Below are 23,925 nucleotides of genomic sequence, written 5' to 3'. Positions count from 1 at the left end.
TGCTCAGACCAAATATTCACTTTCAAGATCATTAGAATTCTGTTTCTACCTCATTTACTGGATATTTGTGTTTGAATGTTCAGTAAATCACTGAAACACGTTTCATATTTTCGCAGAAATATAAAGAAATGAGAACTGGATCAGGACTGTTGGACAGTATTGTATTTTTGTTTTGTTTTTAACTTTTAGTTATGAAGCTCAGTGAGTTTGTCTTCAGCTGGTGTATGATCATCAAGATAATTATCAATATAATCACATCTTTTCATATAAATGGTGATAAAACAGTTGTCAGGATCCATGCAGCTTTGGAAGAAGACATCCAGGACAGGAACACCTGTCAATGAAAACAGATTTATAAAAAACAACTGAGCAACAAAAACATTCACAGAAATAAAAAAATAGAGCTAAAACTGGATCCTACTGGTTGTTTCTGTGTGTAAACATTCGCTCCTCATGAACCCACCTTCAATGCCGACACTCTGGGGTCTCCTCACTCATCCAGGCCCTTCTTGGAGGATCCGTCCCTGGTCTTGGCCCTCAGCTTGTTCACCTGCGACTCAGCAATGTCGGCCCTTTCCTCCGCCTCCTCCAGCTCGTGCTGCAGCTTGCGGAGTTTGGCCATGTTGGTGTTGGCTGCCTCCTCTGCCTCCTCGGCAGCGTGTTTGTAGGACTTGACCTTCAGCTGCAGCTTGTCCACCAGGTCCTGCAGGCGCACCATGTTCTTACGGTCCTCCTCGGTCTGGTAGGTGAGCTCTTTGACCCGGCGCTCATACTTTCGGATCCCCTTGATGGACTCGGTTCCCCTCTTCTGCTCTGCCTCCAGCTCGTTCTCCAGATCTCTGATGCGAGTCTCCAGTTTCTGGAGCTGCTTCTTGCCGCCCTTCATGGCAACCTGCTCTGCTTCGTCCAGACGGTGCTGCAGGTCTTTGATGGTCTGCTCCATGTTCTTCTTCATGCGCTCCAGATGGGCACTGGTGTCCTGCTCCTTCTTCAGCTCCTCCGCCATCATGGCGGCATCAGTGATGGCCTTCTTTGCCTTCTCCTCAGCATTGCGGTTCTCCTGTATGGCCTCCTCCATCTCGCTCTGCAGGTGCAGCAGGTCTGCCTCATGCTTCTTCTTCTGGTTGATCAGGCTGGTGTTTTGGGAGTGAAGGAGTTGCATACGCTCCGTTGCATCCGTCAGTTCCTGTTCAGCCAGTTTACGACTTCTTTCTGTCTGCTCGAGGGCAGCCCTGACTTCCTCCAGCTCCGCCTGGATCAGGTTGTGCCGGCGCTCCAGCAGACCGATGTTTTCTCTCAGGTCATCGTTGGCGTGCTGGGCATCGTCTAGCTGTAGCTGGGTGTCTTTCAGGAATGCTTGGAGGCTTTTGACCTGCTTCTGAGCTTCAGCTGCCTGCCTGTTGGCTTGGCTCAACTGGATCTCCATCTCATTGAGGTCACCCTCCATCTTTTTCTTCACTCTCAGGGTCTCATTTCGGCTCCTGGTCTCAGATTCCAAAGAGGACTGAAGAGACTCGAGCATCCGTTGGTAGTTCCTCTTGGCCTGCTCCATTTCCTCGTCTTTCTCCGCCATCTTGCGCTCCATGTCGGCCTTCACCTGGTTGAACTCCAGCTGGGCTCGGAGGATTTTGCTCTCTTCATGCTCCAGAGAACCTTCGGCCTCCTCCAGCGCTGACTGGAGCTCAGCTTTTTCCTGTTCAAGCTGTTTCCGGATCTTTTCCAGCTCGTGTGCACTGCGTCCACCTTCACCAAGCTGGTCAGTGAGGTCGGAGATCTCCTCCTGGAGGTTCTTGTTCTCTCTCTTCATTGTCTCCAGCTGATCCAGCGACTCCTCATATGCGTTCTTCAGCTTGAAGAGTTCAGTGCTCAGACATCGAGCTTCCTTCTGAGAGGCCTCTAGTTCACACTGCGACTCCTCAAACTTCTGCTTCCACTCGGCCAAGACTTTGTCAAAGGTTCTTTGTTTCTTGTCCAGAGCTGCTGAGGCTGCATTAGATCTCTCCAGGTCCAACATGAGGTCTTCAATCTCATTTTGGAGGCGGTGTTTGGTCTTCTCAAGGGATGAACACTTTGCATTCACAGCCTCGATGGCCTCCTCAGCCTCCTGGAGTCTCTGAACCAATTTCTTCTTTGCTTCCTCCAGCTCCTCTGCTCTTTGGATCCCATCAGTCTCATACTTGGTCCTCCATGATGAGACCTCAGTGTTGGATTTGGACAAAGCTCTCTGCAGCTCAGCTTTGGCTTCCTGCTCCTCTTCAAACTGTTCTCGGAGTAAATCGCAGTCATGGCGAGCAGACTGCAGAGCGTGGGCGAGAGCATTCTTTGCCTTCACTTCCTCCTCTAGCTGCCTGCGTAGATCTTCCACCTGCTGGTTGTAGGAGTTCTTCCCTCTGGTCAGCTGTGAAATCAGACACTCCTTCTCTTCCAGCTGCCGTCCAAACTCACCATTCTCGGTGAGCAGTTTGGCTCTCTGAGTTGTCAAGTCATTGATGGTCCGCTGAGCCTCCTCATGTTTAGTCTTGTACTCGTTCATGTTGTCTTCCATCGTACGACATATCTTCTCAACGTTGGACTTGGCCTTCACCACAGTCTCCATATTGGAGGACAAATCGTCCAGCTCCAGCTTTAGCTCAGTCTTTTCTTTCTCCAGTTTCTGCTTCACACGCTGCAGGTTATCGATCTGTTCCCCCAGCTCAGCAACACTGTCAGCGTGTTTCTTCCTCAGGGAGGCAGCAGTGGACTCGTGTTGGAGAGTCGATTCCTCCAGCTCCCGTCGCAGCTTCTGAAACTCAGCATCTCTCTTCTTGTTCAGCTCCACCTGGACTGACGTAGCTCCACCAGCTTCCTCCAGACGCTCACTGATGTCCTCCAGCTCGCGGGATAGATCTGAGCGCTGCTTCTCCACTTTTGCCCGGGCTGCACGCTCTGCATCCAGCTCCTCCTCCAGCTCCTCGATTCTTGCCTGGTTTTCTTTCAGCTTCTTCTGGAGCTGAACTGAAGCAACTTGCTCATCCTCTAATCTAGAATTCACTTGAGTGATCTCAAAGTCTTTCTTCTTGAGTTTTTCTTCCAGCTGCTGCTTGTCATTCTCTAGGTCCATCACACTCTCCTGGGTCAGTTTCAGATCCCCCTCTAGCTTCCTCTTGGAGCGCTCCAGTTCCATCCTGACTTTTTTCTCTTGCTCTAGTGAGCCCTCCAGATCGTCCACCTGCTGTTCCAGTTTAGTTTTAGCTTTGGTCAAACTGTTGGCTTTATCCTCCTCACTCTGCAGGTCATCCAGTGTTTGCTGGTGGGCCTCCTGCAGCGCCTTCTTCTCTTTGGTCAGCTTCAGGATGTTCTCATCCTGAGAAGCCATCTCTTCCATCAGGTTTTTTACTTTATTCTCTGTAGCATGCTTCTCCTTTTCCACCTTGGCTAAAGTTAGCTCCAGGTCATCAATGTCTTTTTTCAGCTCAGAGCACTCATCTTCAAGTTTACGTTTTTTTGCTGTAAGATCAGCATTCAGCTCCTCCTCATCCTCCAGTCTTTCAGTCATCTCTTTCAGCTTGGCCTCTAGTTGAATCTTGCTCTTGATAAGCTGTTCACAACGTTCTTCGGCGTCTGTCAGAGTGTCCTGTTCAGACTGAATCTGCAGAGTCAGGTCGTTCTTCTCTTGGAGGAGAGTCACTATTTTCTCCTCTAATTCCTTCCGTCGAGCTTCTGATTTCTCCAGTGCTTCCTTCAACTTGTTGAATTCATCCTTCATGTTGGCCATCTCCTTCTCAGATTCTGCGCTTTTCAGCAGGGGTTTGATCTTAAAGAAAAGCTTCATCCAGGGCCAGTTCTTCACACCCAGGAAAGACCGAAGGTTCCACTGAATGACCATCAGGGCATCTCTGCGTTCCACAAGTTTCACAAACTCCTCCCTCATGAGGAGTCCTCGGGCGTTTGCCTGAATCCTAGTGATAATTCGAGAGAGTTGCTCATCTCGCATCTCCTCCAGCGTTCCCAGCAGGCCAGCTTTAAAGAAAACTTTTGTGTGTCCAAACTTGTACTGGCTATGGTCGATGTCCAGTGATCCCAGCAGCTTTTCAGCACTTTTCTTGCAGTCGATGAACTGACCTTCAGGGATGGCAGAGGCATTCAGGATCCTGTAACGCTGCTTGAAGTCACCATAGAGCACCCTGTTTGGGAAACCCTTCCTGCAGATCCTGATACCTTCCAGGACACCGTTACAGCGCAGCTGGTGCATCACCAGGCAGTTGTCCATGGCTCCTGGAGTTTTACTCTCATTAGGAATCAGACAGCGAACAAAGTGCGGATGAGTGGTCTTCAGGTTGGTCATCAGCTTGTTCAGGTTTTCCCTGTGAAGAGCAGAGACTGTCTGGAATGAGGAGCCTTTCTTCTTGGCTCCTTTGCCGCCTCCCTTGTCTCCTCCTTCAGCTCCTGCATAATTTGAAAAAAGCAGACTCAGCAGTTTCAGAGAGGATTTCTGGTAGAGCCCGACCACAGTTTCATTCAAGGGGTCTTTGTTTTTGACCAGCCAGCCAGAGATGTTGTAGTCCACCGTACCAGCATAGTGAACCAGGGCAAAATGAGCCTCTGCTTTCCCCTTCGCTGCCCTTGGCTTCTCAAACATCTTGTTCTTGCCCAGATGATTATCATAGAGCTTGGACTTGAAGGTCTGGTCACTGGCTTTGGGAAACATACATTCCTCTTCCAGAATCGACATGATTCCCAGAGGCTTCTCAATGAGGTCGATACAAGCCTGAAGGTCCATCCCAAAGTCGATGAACTCCCAATCAATCCCTTCTTTCTTGTACTCTTCTTGCTCCAGAACGAACATGTGATGGTTGAAAAACTGTTGCAGTTTCTCGTTGGTGAAGTTGATACACAACTGCTCAAATGTGTTGAAATCAAATATCTCAAATCCAGCGATGTCCAGCACTCCTATGAAGTACTGACGGTGCTGCTTAGTATCCAGCGACTGGTTGATTCTCACCACCATCCAGCTGAACATCTTCTCGTACACTGACTTAGCCAGAGCACCAATGGCATAGTAGACTTGATCCACACTTTGGCCCTTAGTGACGTACTCATTTCCTACCTTGACTCTGGGATGGCACAGCCCTTTGATGAGGTCCGCAGAGTTCAGCCCCATTAGGTAAGCTGATTTATCGGCAGCTTCAGTCCCGTCTGGTTCGGCCTGCTCCTCGCGCTGCTTTTGTTTGAACTTCATGTTGCCATAATGCATGATGGCACCAGTCAGTTTGTAGACGCCCATCTTCTCGTCTGGAGTAAAGCCGAGTACATCGAAGGCACTATCGGTGGCCATCAGCTCCTCGGAGTCGTTGATGGAGGCAACTGTTACCTCTCCTTGGGAGATGTAAGAGTAGTCGTACGGATTGTTGGTGATCAGCAGCAGGTCCAGCAGCTCTGGCTTTTGATTGGACAGGATCTGGTAGAAGATGTGATAATTCCTCTCAGCCTTGAGCTGAAAGGTGACGCGTGACTTCTCCAACAGGTATGTCTCGATGTCAGCAGATGAAAGTTTCCCGCTTGTGCCAAAATGAATTCGGATAAATTTTCCAAAACGAGACGAGTTGTCGTTTCTCAAAGTTTTGGCATTACCAAAGGCCTCGAGTGCTGGGTTTGCCTGGATGATCTGATCCTCCAGGGTCCCCTTGCTGTTGTCCTTTTTGGCACCACCCCCGACTGCAGCAATGCTGGCAAAGTACTGTATGACTCTCTTGGTATTCACCGTCTTTCCTGCTCCAGATTCTCCGGTGATCAGGACAGACTGATTCTCCCTGTCAGTCAACATGTACTGGTAGGCATTATCAGAGATGGAGAAGATGTGAGGAGGGGCCTCGCTCCTCTTCTTTCCCCTGTAGGCTGCCACCACCTCAGCGTCGTAGACCGGAAGCCACTTGTAGGGGTTGACAGTGACACAGAAGAGCCCAGAGTAGGTGTAGATCATCCAGGCAGCATAACGCTCCTTGAGGTTAAACAGCACCGCAGGCTCATGGAGGAAAGTAAACATTGCCATGTCTTCGATTTTATCAAACTTTGGTGGGTTCTGGGGGTGAACGTCAGACTCCTTCACGGTTACCGTGGTCCCATTCTCCTTCTTGACAGTCACCATCCCTCCATCTTTGCTCTGGATTTGTCCCTTCACATATTCTACTTTATCATCCACAACAAAACATTCAGTCTTGATGTCAAATGGTCTGGTCTGAGCTTCCAGACGCTCCTTCTCAGACTTCCTCAGGAAAGGAGCTGCCTTCCCAAACTCGGCCATCAGAGCGTCACCCATGGTGGAGGTGCACAGCAGTGAGAAAAACCAGAGAAGAAACGTTTTCCTGCTGATGTTGATGAAGATCTGCATCCTCTTCGCAGCAGACAGGCATTTTTAAAGCCTCCCCATGGGCCAAATTAGGACATATCTGCTGAGAAGAAAGAGCAGCAGAACTAAATTTGTCCCTGAATGCACCACAAGGGCAGATTCAAGACCTTTGGCTGTTACCGTCCATTTTAGGAGACGCAGGGTTTGACTGCTTATCTGTCTGCTGATAGACACTCATGACACCTCTTCATTTAGACTACTGTATCTTCCCTGCAGCTCATCTGCTGCTCATTTACCTAAACGGAAAATTTCCTGCTGGTTTCAGCTCTTTTCTTTTACATTTACAGCAAACCTGATTCATTTAAAAATAGATAGGTGTGTAGAAGACTTTCTCTCTGTCAGTATATACCAGTCAAGTTTAATTAGGAAATGTTTCACTATTAATTGTCAATAACACTTGCAGTACTCTGCAGACATCATAGTCTTTTAGACAGAAGTTACTGGTAGCAGTGAGATCATCATCCAGGAAAAAAACATAATTTTAAATGACATGAAAACAAAAACCTGCTGAGAAGAACAGATTTCAATTTTAATTTATCTTCATTTTCTTTTATTTCAGTCTAACAGATTATCTTATGTGAATGAGTGTAATTTGTAAATAAACTCAAGCCAATGTGATGATGATAAAGAACAGGATAAAGTCACTCATTTCCTCCTGAAATAAAAACTGAAGTACCAGACTAATATGATGCTTGGCTGCAAACAGCCACCAAGGATAGAATGTACCACTAATAATACTAATAATCTATTTCTGTTTGTTTATGTGTAAATTTGGTTCTACAGAACTGGGTAACCAGGTCATTTTGACTTAAAATAACTGAATTTAACAGTCACTGCCATCTAGTTTGATTTCATTTTATATGGACATATATCTATGTGATATATTGAATAGAAGAAGAAGAAGAAATCTTATATGTATATATAAGTATATGTCAATTATCAAGGAAATATACCAAAATTAGTTTCTGCTTTTGACCCATAGTTGCAGCAGGAGCAGTGAGCAGCCATGTTCAGCACCCAGGGAGCAGATGAGGTGTTAAGGGCCTTGCTCATGGGCCCTTTGTTGCCGTTAAAACCTGGGTCTTCCAGCCCCAAATTCACTTTTTTCTACCCGTTAATTAATCAGCACCCTTCACTATAGCATGAATGTTTAAATATACAAACACAAAAGTAGTAAAAGAGCAGGCCGACACAGACACCAGCCCCAGTATCAGCAGCCCAACAGCTCCCAATATGGAGCTACCCACACAAGGATCCGGTCTACCACCAGACAGTAAACCAGAACCGACACCTCCACCACATCAAGCTCCACATATAAGGATGTTTCATTTCTCATGTCTCATGTCACTGACCAAACACATTTAACTTGTTTGAACTGAAGGAAAGGGATCAGAACTCCAGTTAAACGCAACCTGATCTTCATCAGTGAGAGAAAACATGAAGCCTCGTGTTGAGCTCTGATATGCAGAGTGTGCCGGGACGACCTGAAGTGTTTGTGTCTCTTTATCTCTGGCCTTCATAACTCTTCAGCCTGGAAATAGAAACCAGATGGTCTTTATCTGTTGGCCCACCCTTCATCCTGCTGGACCCGGTCTGCAGATAAGCAGGTTTCATAATCCTGCAGGTGTTTAAAACAAATCTATTGTTCAGGATCATGTTTCTCATAGCGAGAAGCTGAAAGAGTTTTTTATGCCACGGTGGCCTCCAGGGACAAAACAAGCTCTGAATCTGTGTTCAACAATGTGTCAAACTTCATGGTGTCCAGATTAACTTCCTCCCCTTTGTCCTTTACACACTGAAATTTTTCCAGATGGTTTGAATGGTTTAAAGTCTTTCCACCTTCCTTAGACGACAGCTTTTTTTTAACTATTCAATTATTTTCTCTGAAGACAAACTGGAAATAATCTGAACATCTTCAGATGTTCATCAAACACATCACCCTTCAAATTAATCCAGTCTAAACTTTTTTAAATGTTTCTAAGGTCTTAAATGTAAAATTGGATGAATATTAACACAATAAAACAGCTTGGCTTCGTTCCATCTTGGTTTTATTCCACATTATTTAAACTTTTTCTGATTTGTGGTTGTTGAATTTAAACAGTTTGTGTAAATACTTTCATGTTTGTTAATTCAGTTTGTCTGTATCTGCTGCTATAAGTTTAATCTTTAGTCAGTAAAACTTTTAAATTTAACAGAAAATGAGTCAATAATCAGTGATTATTTTATATTTTTAATGCATCATTAATTAATCTGCTTTTTATAAAGAAAACCCCAAACAGAATAAAGTGTTCTAGTGCAACTTTTTCTACATAAATCATCTGTTAGATGAAGAATAAAATGCAAGAACTTCCTGTTATTTTTATCTCATATACTCATAACATCCAAACTGTTTTCTAAAGCCCTGATTCAGTCCATCAATCAGGAAAATATCCACCAGACTGAAATTATATTTTTATAAAGAGCTCTGAAATGTTTCTGTATTTTATTCTTTCTTGTTCTGGTGGTTCATTGGTCTTTTTATTGATTAAAGTTCTGATGCAGATAAAAATAAAATCATATAAAACTTTTTCATAAAGGAATTTCTTCCATGAAGTTTTCCTGCAGCGGTTTTATGTATGAAATGTGATCTGTCGTCCAGACCAAACAGAAGAATTCTGCACGGCTTTGTTTATGATTTTCATGTTAAGCCGGAGTTCATTAAATAAAAATAAAAAGTTTTCATTTATTTAATAAAAAATAACAATAAAATTAACCTGAAGGAACCCGAAAAGTCCAAAACATCCATCTTACTGTCAGAAACTCCAACACAGGAGGTCAGAGGTCAAGCAGGGAGCAGCACACAGGTGTGCAGCTGACAGGTAAACATGAGCGGTTCACTTCCTCCTCTCCAGTGACAGCTGTGTTTACACATTAAACACACTAACCTGCAGACACCCTGCTGAGTCCGCAGCCTGCACAGCAGCCAATCAGAATGCAGCTTATGTGTCACCTGATCTTTAAAAACAGAGCGCTGCAGTGAAGTCTGAATATACAGGTGAGAATTATCCTAGGTGTTTCTCAGGTGCGATCTCAGGTGAGTCTCAGAAATTATTACAGATAATTCAGATGATTCAGATTGTATGATACCAGGCGAGTCTCAAGCTTGATCTCAGGTGAGTCTAGGTTATAATCAAATCAAATCAAATCAAACTTTATTTATAAAGCGCTTTTCCTGCGAAAGGCAACACAAGCTGCTTTACATGATTAAAAAATCTGTTGTCCCATGAGCACAGGTGAGTCTAGGTTACAATCCCAGGTGAGTCTCAGGAAGATCACAAAAGATTTTTAGATAGTTCTCAGGTATGACCCTAGGTGAGTCTCAAGTGTGACCCTAGGTGATTCTGGGTTATGATCCTGTGTGAGTATGATCTCTCTCAGGTATGATCCCAGGTGAGTCTCAGGTATGATCCCAGGTGAGTCTCAGGTATGATCCCAGGTGAGTCTCAAGTGTGATCCCAGGTGAGCTACAGATATGATCCTAGGAGAGTGTCAGATGTCATCTCAAGTGAGTCTTAGGTGTGATCCGAGATGAGTCTCAGGTATGATCCCAGGTGAGTCTCAGAAAGGATCCCAGGTGAGTGCCAGATGTGAGATCAGGTGTGTCTCAGGTATAATCTCAGGTGTCTTTGGGCTATGGTCCTAGGTGAGCTACAGATATGATCCTAGGTGAGTCTCAAGTGTAATTTCAGGTATGATCACAGGTGCGTCTCAGGTATAATCCCAGATTAGTCTCTGGTATCATACCAGGTGAGTTTCAGGTGTGATCTCAGGTGAATCTCAGGTATGATCCTAGTTATGATCCTAGGTGCGCCTCAGGTGTTCAGCAGAGCGACATGCGTTTGCGGTGCGTCTCCACCAGCGGCACCAGGCAGCGTGGTGGTCCGGCCTGCAGCAGGAACGGGTGCTCTAGCAGGTCGGTGGCGCTGCTGCGCTGCTGTGTGTCACGTGTCAACATGCAACACAGGAAGTCCTTCAGCACCGGAGACACCTGAGCACAGACAGTGACATCATCAACACCTTCCCAACCACCTGATAGTCGTTACACAGAATTTAGATTCATGTTTAGCCTGATCATCCATTATTTATATAATATTCATAGTTTATGAGGCATTATGAGATGGATTTTTGTAAACCTATGCTCAGGTGAGCCCTGATGGTGTGTTTAAATTAAACTTTGAGATGATTTTAAATCTGAAACACCACCAGGAATAAATTCAAAGTGATATTTTGGTGTCAGATTCCTTCGGCATATGAGGAAAGGTTGTGGGTTCTGGGTTGTGTTTTCATTTTGTACAAAAATAAGACATGTATCATAAGTGTTTGACCCTCTGGATGTTCTTGACAGTTGGTGCCTCCTCGTCTCTCAGCTTCTTCATGGCACTGATGGGTGTGTCGCTGAAATATGGCGGCTCTCCGTCCACCATCTCCACCACCATGATGCCCAGGGACCAGACATCCACCTAACAAAGACAAGACACTTCATGATGAAATATTAATGTCAGATCCTGCATGTTTCATAACCTCTCTCTGTCTCTGGTTCTGTTTAGGTCTCCTTTCTCCAGCTCAGCTGTTATTCTGTAAACCTGCAGGTTTTCATGCTCTCACCTCCGTTCCATACGGGGTTTTAGCGATCACCTCAGGAGCCATCCAGTACGGAGTCCCGACCAGTGACTTTCTCTTTGGGACGTCTTTACTGATCTGAGCGCAGAAGCCAAAGTCTGACAGCTTCACCTGGATGAAGGTGGAAGAAGACGGAAACAAAGAGGAGAAATCAGCTTTGTCTTATCAGTAAAACCATCACCTGTCAGCTCACCTGTGTGTACTTGAACCAGAAAAAACGTCATACTTTACAGGTGCTCACTGACCTCGCTCAGCTGTTTGCAACACTGCTTTGGTTTTTAGGTCTGAAGTAGCTGGTAGAACAGGTATTTGATTAACATTTAAGGAGGTCCACTTAAAGAAAAGAATTTCTTGAAGCAAGGGTCCAGAAGATCATAATGTTCAAGGATTAAGTGTAACATATTTATTTAAGGAGCTCAGTAGTTGCATCAACATCTGAATGTAATTATAACCTAATCTAATCAAATATTTGCCAACATTTATTTACACGTAACATAGATGTCTTGATGTGATGCTTGACGGTCTTATTTCTTGTGTTTGGGTTTTACCATATTTAGTTTCTGTTAAAAATTGGTTTTGATCCTGGCCTTAGTTCAGTCATGATCACAGTTTAAGTTCTTGTTTTTGTCATGTTTAGTTCATGTTAAGATCTTGTTTTAGGATCATTGGTTAGTTCTTAAGATCACAGTTTAAGTTTCTGTGTTCTGTCATGTGTAGTTAGGATCTTGAGTTATAGTCTTGGGTTTTTTCATGTTTAGTTTATGTGTAGATGATGGTTCAGGTTTCTTGTCAGGGTTATTTTGTAAAGATCATGGGTTTTGTTATGTGTATTCAGGTTCCTGGGTTATAGTCTCCCTTCATGTGCTCTATTTTCTGTTCCTGGTTGATGAGTACACCTGTTCTGATTTGTCATTCATGTCACCTGCTGTTAATTACCGTTGCTATACTTCTGGGTTTGTGTCATTCCTTGTCAGGTCCTCTGGGCTTAAACATGGTTTCATCCTGAGTGTCTCATGGCTTCTTCGTCACGGTTTGTCAGATTTTTTCATGGCTCTCTTTTACAGTTTCTAGTCTAAGTAAATTGTGTCATGTCAAGTCTTGTTTTGAGTTTTGAATAAATCACTCATCATTCTGCCTTCTGTCCTTAACTGCCTGCACTCGTCCTCCCCCCCAGAAACCATTACATATATGTACAACTGATCATATCGTATGTATGTATCATGCTCTCTTGTTTACTAGATAAAAGTAGGGCAGCATTTCACTACAATAGAAAATAAAACAAATGAGAAAATTGCACATGTTCAGCTTGAATTTACTCTTTTTTTCTGGTTCACATCTTGACTCAAAAGTCTTATCTAATTTTACAGATAACGCTGAGCAGTTTCAGAAGTTCACTTTCTTCCCCTCTTTTATTCACCTCCTCCACTGAGCTCCAGCTTGTCCTGCCAGGACTTTAAACTGGATCTGAATGGACTCGGAACCGTTCTCGTCCATGTTCGTATTGATGAGCCAGGAAATGTGTGGATCAGGATCCAGGTGGACATTCCAGACAAAATTCCCTGTTTTTTCTTTTTTTTTTTTTTGAGTGCAGCGTCATCTTTATTTTCTCTCCTTTTCTCAGTCACTCCATCTTTTTCTCACCTTTCTCTGGTGCGGTCATCTGTTTCTCCTCTGTTTTTCTACATGTATACTATCATTCTCTTTCTCTCTACTGGCAGTGGCTCAGGTGGTAGCACTGGTTGTCTAATTACTGGAAGGTTGGCAGTTCGATTCCCTCTCCCCCAGTCATCTCCTTGCCTCCAGTGTCGACATCGCTGGCGTATGAATGTTTGGTGGTGGTCGGAGAGATCGGATCGTTTCCATCAGTCAGGGCAGCTGTAAAGCGCTTTGGGTGCCTTAAAAAGCAACATATAAATCTAATCTGTTATTATTATTAATGTCTTTTCATGTGTTTCACAATGTTCACCTGTTTCAGCTGGTAACCAGACACAACTGGCTATGTGGTTCATGTGGGATGACTTAACTAACATGTAACTGGTCTGTGTGTTTCCGTGTCCACTGGACTACAAAAACCAGGTTGTGATTTATGTTATTAAATTAGTGACCTCTGTGGTAGAAAGTTGTTTGTCCTGCTGTTCATGATGAGGTTTGTCTTTGCAGAGAAAATTTTGTCCCCATAAGAAACGTTCTAGTTTGAGTGTGAAGCTTTATGACTATCTTCATGGTGTGCCGGGTCAACAGATGGAAATCAGTTGACTCTGCTTCTTTATTGTTAACAATGGCACAGCTTAGGTTTTGGACCCTGAAGGATTTGTTTGATGTTCAAACTCATGGAAACGGAGTGTTAGAGACAGAAAAAGTGTTACCCTGCCGTCCAACGTGAGCAGGATGGAGTCACTCTTGATGTCTCGATGGATGACACCCTGAGCATGGAGGTAAGACAGCGCCTGCAGGACGCCTTCGCAGACCGTTGCTATCTGCTCCTCATCCAACCTGAAGGTCAAAGAAATTTACGGCACAAAATATCGAATGAAAGAAGGAAAAAATCATTTTAAAATATTTACATGAAGACTATTCTTGCTACTGTTAGAAATGCTGAAAATAATTTGTAAATAGAATAAATTTAAATGTAGAAAAGTTTCAATAAAATGTGATTTTTTTTTTTTTTTAAAGCAACTGTTAAAGATGTCAGTTCCAGCTGCTTCCAGCAGGGGGCAGTGTTACATATAAAACCATTTACCCTGTTTGGTTGGAACTTTCTGAATCTTTCTTATTTAGAAGTCATTGATGATCAGAAGATTAGACGTTCCTGAAGGTGTTTCCACTTCCTGCTCACCTGGTCTCACTGATGATGTGTGTAAGAGCGCCGCCCTGCAGGTACTCCATGATGACCCACAACTCTTCCCCTACCAGGGCGCTGCGAAACATTTCCACTACATTTGGATGTCGGTAGTCCCTCATGATCATCACCTGTGGGAAACATGAACAGGTAACTTAACCTGAGGGTTTTTTTCTCTGACTCCTTCATCGGTTGCAGGGTGGTGCATCAACAGCTCCTCCATACTGATCCTGGTTATCAGATAAGAAGAGAACTGAACGGAGAAACGATTCAGGATCTTGTGCAGTTACAAACTATAAATAAATACATGTAATTATTTTACATCAGTAAGAATGAACTTCTTTTTATTTCGGATATGTGCTAGTCATATAATTAATCATGTTGTTGAGTCTTTAGAGCCACTTCAGACATAATCCGACCACGTCTGAATGAACATCTGATTTCTTTTCAGTAACAGATTTAGTACTATGGAGTTTTGTATAATAATATTTATTACTTTGATTTAGTACTTTTCACTGGTGCAATTAATTTTTTTAGCTTTTAATATCAGTTAAGTGTTTGTGACATGTCCTTTTCTGTAGTATCATAGTCAAACATGGGGTTTATGTATCTTTTCATAATTTTATGTTAATGCCGCTCTACCGCCATCTTTGTACGATAAATCTTCTTTTTGTGCCGTTTTCATGTCGGCATATTTTACTTCTACCAGGTTAATCATGTGGTGGTCCAGTGGTTTCAATCTGGTTTGGCAGTCCACCGCTCCTGGCTGAAATGTCATATTGAGGATCATTAAAGAGGTAAATTCAAATACGTCTATTATTGTCTCCGAGTATTTTTTAACCAGTATAAAGCTATTTCACTGTTTGATATTTTCTAACATAATTCGAAATTTCTGATAAATGATATAATAGATCTGTTAGGCTTTGCTGTTTTGATGCCCTTTACACCAGAGAATTACAAAAATCATCATTTTTATTGTTAACCAGAGAAAATCAACCACATCTACACTTGACTGACTTCTGGTTTTGGCTTTATCAAGTAGAATTATTTTTCCTTCCGCTGTGTATGTTATAGCCGTTTTCCATCACTATTTTCAATTTTCAATTAGTTTTGTGATGAGATTGATTAATTTTTCTATGCTGATAAAGTTTTGTGTTGCAGTATAGATGAGAGTTTTGACCAGTGACTGAATTTTGATTGGCCGTTAAAACTGAGATGACTTAATTACCAGCAAAATAGATCAGAAGCCACTGAAGCTTGGAGCCACAAAGTCTTTTGACCTACACTGTATTTCAGTTTGTGGAAAAGTCTGGATTTAAGTTTTTTTTGTGCAATTTTTATTTTTACAATTAAACTGCAAAGATTTTTGCTTGCTGACATACGTGTGTTCAGTCACTTTGAGGTCCAAAGCTAGTGAGTCAGCCCTGCTGAACCCATCATGTATACAAATTTACTGTAAGCTCAACGCCAACAAACACTTATTGTTCAACAGTTACATTTCATGTATTTTTCCTGATCGACTGAAAAATGTACTAATGTTTAAAATTTATTCCACTTTAAATGCCGCACACATCACCTTGTGTACTTCTAATGAGCAATTTTGCCATGACCAATATGGTGGACAGGTTGACGTATTGCAGCAGCAGGCTAAGGAAGTCAATGTGGTGTCCACGTATACATGTCTGAAACAGAAACAGCAGTTCCTGTTTATCTTAAAGCCCCACCACCTCCTGTACCTCATTAAAAAGTAGCTCTCGACGCTGCTGCTTCCTCAGGTCCATCATCTTCACCGCCACCTGGCGCCCACTATGCTGCTCTCGGGCGATGCACACCACACCTGTGGACCCCTCCCCGATCTTCACATAGTTTTCCAGAGTCATCCGGGGGTCCCCTTGGTCCACCACCATCTGCAGTGCCGCCTTAAACTGCTCATGGTTCACCTTTTGAGGAGCTCCGTCAGGTCTGGGCTGAAGGGTGGAGGATGGAGGTGGGCCCGGTGAACCAGCAGGGGATGGTGTGGGCTTGGAAGGGACATCCTGTGTTGGAGGAGCTGGAGTTTTAGAAGAAACGCTGATGGAGGATGGCTGAAGTAACCTTCTAGCTATGATGGAGGAGGAGGAGGGCAGCTGAGAAAGAGAAGGAGCACAAAAGAAGATGAATGGTCACTTCCAGGTTCATATTTACAGACAGATGTAGGAGGAGCCACATCTGAATCAGATGGAGCAGTCTTAGCCACGCCCCCTCAGCATAATCTAACAATTTCAAAATGTCATACCTTGAGGTCGTAGGAGGAGTGTGGTCTTCTGGGCGTTTCTTTGGAGGATGACAGAAGGTCAGGCAGGTGAGTCACACCTGGTCTTGGTCTCAGGTGAGCCCTGTTGGTCTCTACAGTTTGCAGACAGGAAGGAGCCCTCCTCCTTAGCCCCGCCCCCTCACTGTGGGCATAATGCTCACCTGTCCTCTGAGGAGTCCCAGGTGAGAGGGGCATGGCCTCAGGCACAGAGGTCACCTGGCAGCTGGACTTAGTTCTTGCCAGGGGTCCGTTCAGTTTCGGGCTGCCACTTTCACTGCGGACTAGTCGGATCCGGTCCTGCCAGTAGGTGGAGTTCTCATTTCCTTTCACTCTGTTGTCATGACGACTAATCTCTTGGTACTGATACAAGTCTTCATGCGCCGATTCCCCCAGACAGCCCATTGACTGAGCCCGTTTCCTTGCCGATGGGCTGCTGCGGCGCAGAGAGTTGGAGCTGGTGACGGACAGATGGCTCAACTCAGAGATCACGTGACTGATGTAGTCGCCGTGACCGATGAAGCTGCCCCGAACAATCGTCTGCAAACACACACACCAGTTTAGAAAACCTGACATGATCCTCAGTTAACATCAGAGCTTACAGGGGTTAAATTTGATCTCTGACCTTCTGGGGCTTGAGCTCCACATTTGTGATCCTGGAGGGGTCCACCAGGGGGCGTGGCCTCTTCAGCGTGTCGATGATGCTCTGCCACTGCGGCGGCAGACCCACGTAGCGTCCTGTTTTGACATCATAGGATGTGTGGACGCGGTGCTGGAAGTCCTTTGGAGCTGAGATTTCCAGCCGATGCTTTTTCTTTTTGCGGCGGAACATCGCCCTGGCAACGTAGCGGCAGCCAGGTGATGAGACCTGAGGGAAACAACATGAAGCAGCATGCTGAGGAGGTGAAGAACAACACAGACAGCGCAGATCAGACGGAGACATGATGAAAACAGTCAGAGCTCCTCTTCCTGCTCAGGTGACTCACCTGAGCAGTCACATGACCTTGCTAAACACAAACCAACCAAACTGCCCAGGTGAGAGCTTATCTGTCAGTATCATATACAGCAGAAAAACTGATCCTGGATTAGTTCAGGTTTCTGACATTAGTTTGCTATGTTGTCATGTTTTATTTTCACATGTTTACATTTGACAGACCAGGCCTTCAGGTTCTCTTGTCCTTTTTCTCCCACACTGTTTGGTTTAATCATTTCTTCAATCTTTGTCATACAGGTGCAGAATCCACAGAAAAGATGCATTTTATTTAAAATCCCCGTACTGGCTGCTGTTACACCGATCTGTGAGGTTGGAGGGTTAAAACCCATTCATGCTCCCATATGTACGTAAATAGCGACGTCCGTTTGAAACGTTGTCACGCGTACCCATCCTCCTGCTCCACTAGTGGGCAGTGCTGAGTTCAGAGTTCATTTCCCCAAGCTGACGTCGTCCGTTTCAGACACCTTTTGGCGGCAGTAATGCATCACTTTAAAGTTGTTTTCAACTGCTCAACATGCCCTAAATATTCGCAGTCTTTCTTCAAAAGCTCATGCAATTTTCAGTTGTTGAGCTCATCTTCATTCTTTCTTTGCTTTTTTGTTCCCTTCCTTATCCTCCACTGCTCTGGTTTGTTTCTTTCGCTGGTTGAAATTCTGCTCAGCACTGCCCCTTCGATTTCTGGGGGTACTGCTCCATCTTCTGCATCAAGCGACAGATGGCTAGTGTCCCTGAGAAAAGATCAAATTACGAGCATAGCTGATGCAGAAGGACGGAACTATTCATCTGTCTGCATATCCGTCTTCTGCGTCCAGCATAAATGGGCCTTTAGGTGTGGCCACAATCAATAACTGAGAACATTATGTCTGGAACTCAAACTAAAGCAAGAAAAATAGAAAATGTACCATGCAGAGATCTTATCAAACCAAATGGTTTCAGACTCACATGAAGCATCAGAATCAAAACACCTGCTGCAGGTTGACCACAGAAACTGCTTACATGGTCAGAAGATCACATTACTGGGGTCAAATGATCACATTGAGGTCACATGGTCACAATAATAAGGTGACGTGATCACCTTAATGGGATCAAATGATCACATTAGGTTACGAGTCCTGAGGAAGAGACGAAAAACAGCAGGAGATCACAAAGCTTCAGACCAATCAGAGGAAGGTTTCTCCTCTTCCTCCCTGTTCATGTCAAGAAGGAGGTCAGGTACTGAAACGCTGACCTGAACCGGGTTCTCGCCCAAATCTGGTTCTGGTCTGAGCCTTTACACAGGACTCTAGAGTTCTGTCTCTAAACATGGTTCTCATAACATCTGAGATTTAAACTGGTTAAATCATATCAGCACACACTCTCTCTCTCTCACCTGTGCCTGACTCGGTGTCCTTCACTCTCAGGTATTCCAGATCCGGTCCAGATCAGTTCGGTCCACCTGGACCTTAAGAGAAACAGGAATGAAGAAGCACAGAGCTGCTTCCTTCTCTTCATCACAAACTATCATTATCATCATCATTTATTGTCCTCTGACTGACCGGATCAGATCACATCCTCCTCCACTCCCACTGAACAAACAGGAGGAAGAGGAGGAGGAGTCAAGGCTTAAGTTGGAACTTGAACCTGAGTGATGAAGATTTATCTGATGGGAGACGAACAGTAACATGTCTGTGTCTGTTTCTCCTCTGATCTGAGGAATGAACAGATTAATATGGATCTCTATAAGGAGACTGTTCCCGTTTTACCTTCTTGTTTTTGTTGTTTAGTGTTTAAAATGTCAGAAAAATAAAGAAAACTTCCTGCTGTTTGTTTCTGTCCTGGATGAACCAACAAGGACGTGGCTGTTCGGGAGTCCGGCTCTGTGGAGAAGTGTGCCAGCTGCCGACCAGGTGTGTGTTTTCAGGGTGTGACTCACTAACATACCTGAGGAGTTAGATTCTACATGATCAGACAGCTCCACCATGACTCCTCAGTCTGACAGGAACCAGATCTGAACTGCGCTGGACCGAGACAGGAACCAGACTGAGCTGTTAGTGAGGCAGCAGCTCAAAATGTCAGGCGACACCGTGACAGCGCCCAGCTGAAGCAATGATCGTCCTTTGTTAGAAACCAAACCAGGTTGGAGGACCAGCTGATGGGGTATTGAGACTACAAAGTCCTGGATTCAGAGTAAACCTGAAGATGCTCTGCTGTCACCAACTGCAGATGTTTAATCAACTCGGGTTTTCTCAACAGCAGGAAGAATCAGAGCCCGAAAGATTAACTTCAGCATCAGAATATCACATTAAGCCAGTGTTTCCCAATCCAGGTCCTCGGGACCCCCTGCCCTGCATGTTTTAGACGTAACCCTACTTTAACACCTGAATTAAATGAATAGCTTGTTTACAAGCGACAAGAGAACTTGGTGGGGAACTTCATTCATTTGAATTGGGTGTATTGGAGTAGGAAAATCTCTAAGACATGCAGGGTAGGGGGTTCCAAGGACCTGGATTGGGAAACACTTAAAACATAATCCAACACCAGTCTGATACTGGTCCTAAAGCTCTCCAAAAATAATGAAAACCCAGGGGAAGACTGGTACAAAACACATCCAAGACTCATTTAAAGTCAATGTAAAGCTGGTCTAAAACAACTCCAAAATGAATACAAAACTGGTCCAAAACCTGTGTAAAACGTGTCCAAGGCTGGTCCAAAATCAGCTCAAACTTATTTAATTCTAAAACCAGTCCCGAATCAATCAAAACCAGGTCCAAATACCGACCCAAAAACCACAACATGTGCCAAAAACTGGGATTTTACCTCTGGGTCTGAAAAATGAAGCCATTGCTGAGGCATCTTTAAATTGTATTCTATGAAGTGACCAGCAGAGGGCGACAGTTGTGGTGTTAAAGGTCAATTTAAAGGTCTGACAAACACATTATTGTATGTTGGGTCATGTTCACCCTTCTGTGGGTCATAAATCTTTATTTACAAGTTCACAGACAACAAAGACACACACAAATGACTGAAAATCAACAAACTGCTTTGACAGGAGATTAAATCACTTCCTGTGAACTAGGGCTGCATAAAAAATTATCTTCATCAAAATATGAGCTTTCACAAAAAGCATACTGCAACAACTGCGTAAACTGCGACAAAAAGTTCCTGTTTGCATATTTTAAGGAGGCGATGTGACACTGTTCCAAATGCTGCCGAGTAATTATGATGAATAAAATGGGCTCTTCCTGGATCCTCCATGTCGATGCTAATGAGTGCAACAATAGAGCACATGGTGTAAGCTGTGATTAAAAACTGTGTCACATGGTAGCAACTAGAAATCAACACACTGGCTGTTTTAAACATGGCTGATTTAGCAAAGAAACACAAGACGAGTCATCATTGGACAGACTTTTACTCGCTGCAAAGCTCAGAGAGGACGTAGACTGCAAGATGGATGCTGAGTTAGGGAGTATACCACTGAGAAAATCTGCCAAAGTTAAGTAGTAAAAGGTGCCATCTGAGACAAGCTGGTACTGATTAAGTCAGTAAAAGTTTTTGTGACCCATTTGGGTCACATTTGAACTGTAAATATTTGAGGTGAAATGCTCTAAAGAGATGGTTTCTCGTGTTTTCCCCCACCTGTCTCAGCAAAATCCCATCAGGTCCACTTGACCCAAACACACCACAACATAAATCACCAAAAGTCATAACACACTGTTCTGGGGGAGGAAGAAGAAGAAGATGAAGTGTTTCTGTTAATCTACAGATAAACATCATGTAAACTGAATCAGAACCAACACCAGATCACAGCTGAAGATCCAGTTACAACCAAACCAGTTCAGACAACGGGAAAACAGGGAGCTGCTCTGAGATCAGCTTCAGACTGACCCTCCATTCATAGAGATCAGCTTACTGACACACACACACACACACACACACACACACACACACACTGAACACCACGATTCCTCTGCTCAATTTGATTTAAAAAATCATCATCAGAGCTGAATAAGTAACACAGGTAATATCTGGTTCTGGTTCTGGAGCTGCTGGATGTGGGATCAGATTTGGTAGGTTTTTGGAGGAAGACTTGAAAAGGTTCTGAGACCCTGTTTCTAACCAGATAACCAAAGTTCTGTAGAAACAAAACATGATAACTAAGTTAGAACTTGGTTCAGAAACTTAGAACAGAACTCTGTGAAACTAATAGAAACTTTTTTGTTTTCGCTCAGCAGCAAAGAAACAAAGAAACTCACCAGGCTGAGTCCAGGTGGGTCAGATGAGTCCAGATGAGTCAGTTCTTTCTGTCTGACTCCTGACTCTGACTCTTTCTCTGCTGCTCGTCTTCCTCCTCCCACTGTCTCCCTTGTCTCTGTCTCACCTGGTCTCAGGTGGAGGGAGGTGGAGCTCAGTCTGACTGCACTGTTGAAATTCAAAGAAAACTTTATTGACACAATGTTGGAGCAGCACAGAACCGCAGCAGCTGAATCAGAGCTGTAGAATTCATGTTTAGCGGGAGGCGGCTGCAGGAGTCGGGTCAGAAGTTTTGAAACAAGCTGGGAGCAGAACTCAGCAGAACCACGCCCCTGGCTTCAAGCAGCGGTGAAGAAATAAAGAGGAGGCTCCACTCTCTCTGCAGGCTGCAGCATGCCTCGCTCTCCCCTCAGGCAGACCAAGACATGACTCAACAACCAAACTCCATCCACTTTACTTCACATTTTACTCTGATCCAATCCACAACTCCCATAGCAACGACCTGTACTTTCTGTCAGGTTGTTGCTATGGAAAGATGACAATAAACGCAGTTTAAGTTGTCTTTTTTTTCTTCATCTTAATGTATTAATGTATTATATGTTTTAGTAAGAAAGGAAATAATGGTGTTCCTCTCTCTAACACACACTCGCATTCACTGCTGTGATATTTGCGGTGACATTAGAGAGACATGTCGCCACAATGTAAGCTGATTGTTTTGAGGTGCAGTATGTGATGGTGGGAGGATCAATTGCTTCTCCACTCCTGTCAGTTCTGGTTTACTACGGGGGTGGTAGACTGGATCATTGTGTCTGAACACAAAGACCTGTGTGACTAGCTCCACGTTGAGAGCTGCCCCGCTCTTGATTCTGGGGCTGGGGTCTGTCTGAACCTGAACTTTATCCTCCTTACAACAAAAAAGCCAGAAATATCTCCCATTTTGTCATTGTTTTGTCTTCCTATAGAAAATAGACTGGTTACAGGATTTATTTCTCCACATTTTCATGCTGTAGCTACTTTAAAAAAAATCAATTAGCAGCCTTGCTAGCCTCCTGTTTAAATCATGTAGCTCTAGCTTAGTCAGCGCTAAGTAACTTGGAAACTGAGGCAGGCTACTCTTTGAGCATCTTTAAAGTTTATTTTCAGCTCCAATGTGAAACTGATGTGTAGTCCCTAAATACAATAACTGAAAACTAAATATGACCTGGTTTCCCCACATTATCTTAAAAATAACCTAGTGTTAGCATATAACTAGATTAGCACTACTACATGCTAACATCAGGTTATTAGCCTTACATGACACTTGTAGTTGTACCTGCACAGGGACAAACTCTCTTCTAAAAATGTCAATATTTTTAAAGGATTAAAAATTTACTTGAAACTGGTGTAGTGATACTGGTGGTCAATAACTTGAGGTGGCACCTGGGTTGTCCAGTGCTATGCTGGCCACCCCTCTAGCTCCGCCCCTGTTTATGACTTGAAAGATTATTTTGTATTTAAACGTTTAAACCTGTTAAATAATCAAGCTGTTACATGTGTGAAAAACTGAGCTCAGTGATGTCGCTGTGAAGTCCAAGAGTAGTCCAGAACGCTGCCTCTCCAGTCCTCATGAAGACCTAGACAGTGGATCATATAACTCCAGTCCTCAGATCTTTACACTGGCTTCCTGTCTGTCAAAGAATTTTCTTCAAAATTCTGCTGTTAGTTTTCAAAGCACTGAATAGTTTAGGGCGACATTACATTCAGGGTCTTCTGGTTGATTATAAACCAACCTCATCTCTCGGGTCATCAGGGTCGGGTCTATTTTCTGTGCCCAGAGTCAGAACTAAACGTGTAGAGGCAGCATTCAGCTTTCACGCTTTTCACATCTGGAACAAACTCCCAGAAATCTGCAGGCCTGATGAAACTCAGCTGCTTTAAATCAAGGCTGCACATCGTAGCACTTTGTTCAACTTTGTTGTTTTCAAAGTATGTTATAAATAAAGTTGCAGTTGCAGTAAAAACTTTTCTGTTTGCAGCATTTTATCAAAATAACTGTTAATTCATCACATTATAACTTTTATATCATTGTATCTATCTGAGCTTTTTCTTTTTAATTACTTTTAATGTAGATTTTTATGCTTCTTCTGCCATCCGCTGTAATGCTCTTAATGTGAAGCACTTTCATTTGTCTTGTAAATGCGCTACACAAATAAACTTGTCTTTATTTTCAGTGGAATGGCCCTTTTCCAGGTCTGATACATTAGCGCCATCTGCTGGCTGAAAGTCAGAACTTTAAATACCCTCAAGGCTCCTCTTTGTGCTGTATTTTTCTGTTGAACTAACCCATGTTTAAAGCACTACTAAACTGGCAGATTTTCTCAGCAACGTGCCCCCTACCAATAGCTATTCTGGCATTTATCTTGCATCCCATCTCTTTTCTGAGCTCTCTCCAGTGTGTAAAAGTCAGTTCAATGTTGACTTGATTTTATGTCTTGTTCTCTTTCCTTTTCTCTCTTGTTCTGATGGGTTTTTTTCAAATCAGCCAGTGT

The 23,925-nt window shown here is 43.8% G+C and overlaps 2 protein-coding genes across 4 annotated transcripts; both read right to left on the bottom strand.

Annotated features, from left to right (window-relative positions):
- Window positions 1-261: 261 nt before the first annotated feature.
- myh6 (myosin, heavy chain 6, cardiac muscle, alpha) lies at window positions 262-6,295 on the bottom strand. The gene is made up of 2 exons (XM_041975406.1): window positions 464-6,295; window positions 262-334 (listed from the first exon to the last, which is right to left on the bottom strand). The coding sequence occupies exon 1, from the start codon at window positions 6,293-6,295 to the stop codon at window positions 491-493; it is 5,805 nt and encodes a 1,934-aa protein (XP_041831340.1). The 3' UTR covers window positions 262-334; window positions 464-490.
- Window positions 6,296-8,601: 2,306 nt separating this feature from the next.
- Window positions 8,602-21,685, bottom strand: pak6b (p21 protein (Cdc42/Rac)-activated kinase 6b). Of its 3 annotated transcripts, XM_041975501.1 has the most exons (10): window positions 21,400-21,528; window positions 18,537-18,608; window positions 16,799-17,041; window positions 16,159-16,713; window positions 15,620-16,009; window positions 13,881-14,014; window positions 13,411-13,537; window positions 11,030-11,155; window positions 10,750-10,884; window positions 8,602-10,412 (listed from the first exon to the last, which is right to left on the bottom strand). In XM_041975501.1, exons 3-10 carry the CDS (start codon window positions 17,003-17,005, stop codon window positions 10,245-10,247), a joined length of 1,842 nt encoding a protein of 613 aa, XP_041831435.1. In that variant the 5' UTR covers window positions 17,006-17,041; window positions 18,537-18,608; window positions 21,400-21,528; the 3' UTR covers window positions 8,602-10,244. The 3 variants fall into 3 exon arrangements, with proteins under 3 accessions (XP_041831435.1, XP_041831437.1, XP_041831436.1); XM_041975503.1 differs by lacking the exon at window positions 18,537-18,608 and having other exon boundaries at window positions 21,400-21,685; XM_041975502.1 differs by lacking the exon at window positions 21,400-21,528 and having other exon boundaries at window positions 18,537-21,287.
- Window positions 21,686-23,925: the final 2,240 nt, after the last annotated feature.

This window comes from Melanotaenia boesemani, chromosome 22 (assembly GCF_017639745.1).
Source record: "Melanotaenia boesemani isolate fMelBoe1 chromosome 22, fMelBoe1.pri, whole genome shotgun sequence".
Lineage (NCBI taxonomy): Eukaryota > Metazoa > Chordata > Actinopteri > Atheriniformes > Melanotaeniidae > Melanotaenia > Melanotaenia boesemani.
Note: the sequence above shows the minus strand (reverse complement) of the source record. Positions and strands in the feature narration are given on the sequence as shown.

Excerpts from the sequence above, each read along its gene's own strand:
- myh6 (XM_041975406.1), bottom strand. The coding sequence starts at position 6,295 with ATGGGTGACGCTCTGATGGCCGAGTTTGGGAAGGCAGCTCCTTTCCTG.
- pak6b (XM_041975503.1), bottom strand. The coding sequence starts at position 17,005 with ATGTTCCGCCGCAAAAAGAAAAAGCATCGGCTGGAAATCTCAGCTCCA. Across the intron at positions 16,714-16,798 it reads TGGAGCTCAAGCCCCAGAAG|ACGATTGTTCGGGGCAGCTT; the intron begins GTCAGAGATCAA and ends GTGTGTTTGCAG. Across the intron at positions 13,538-13,880 it reads CACATCATCAGTGAGACCAG|GTTGGATGAGGAGCAGATAG; the intron begins GTGAGCAGGAAG and ends TTTGACCTTCAG.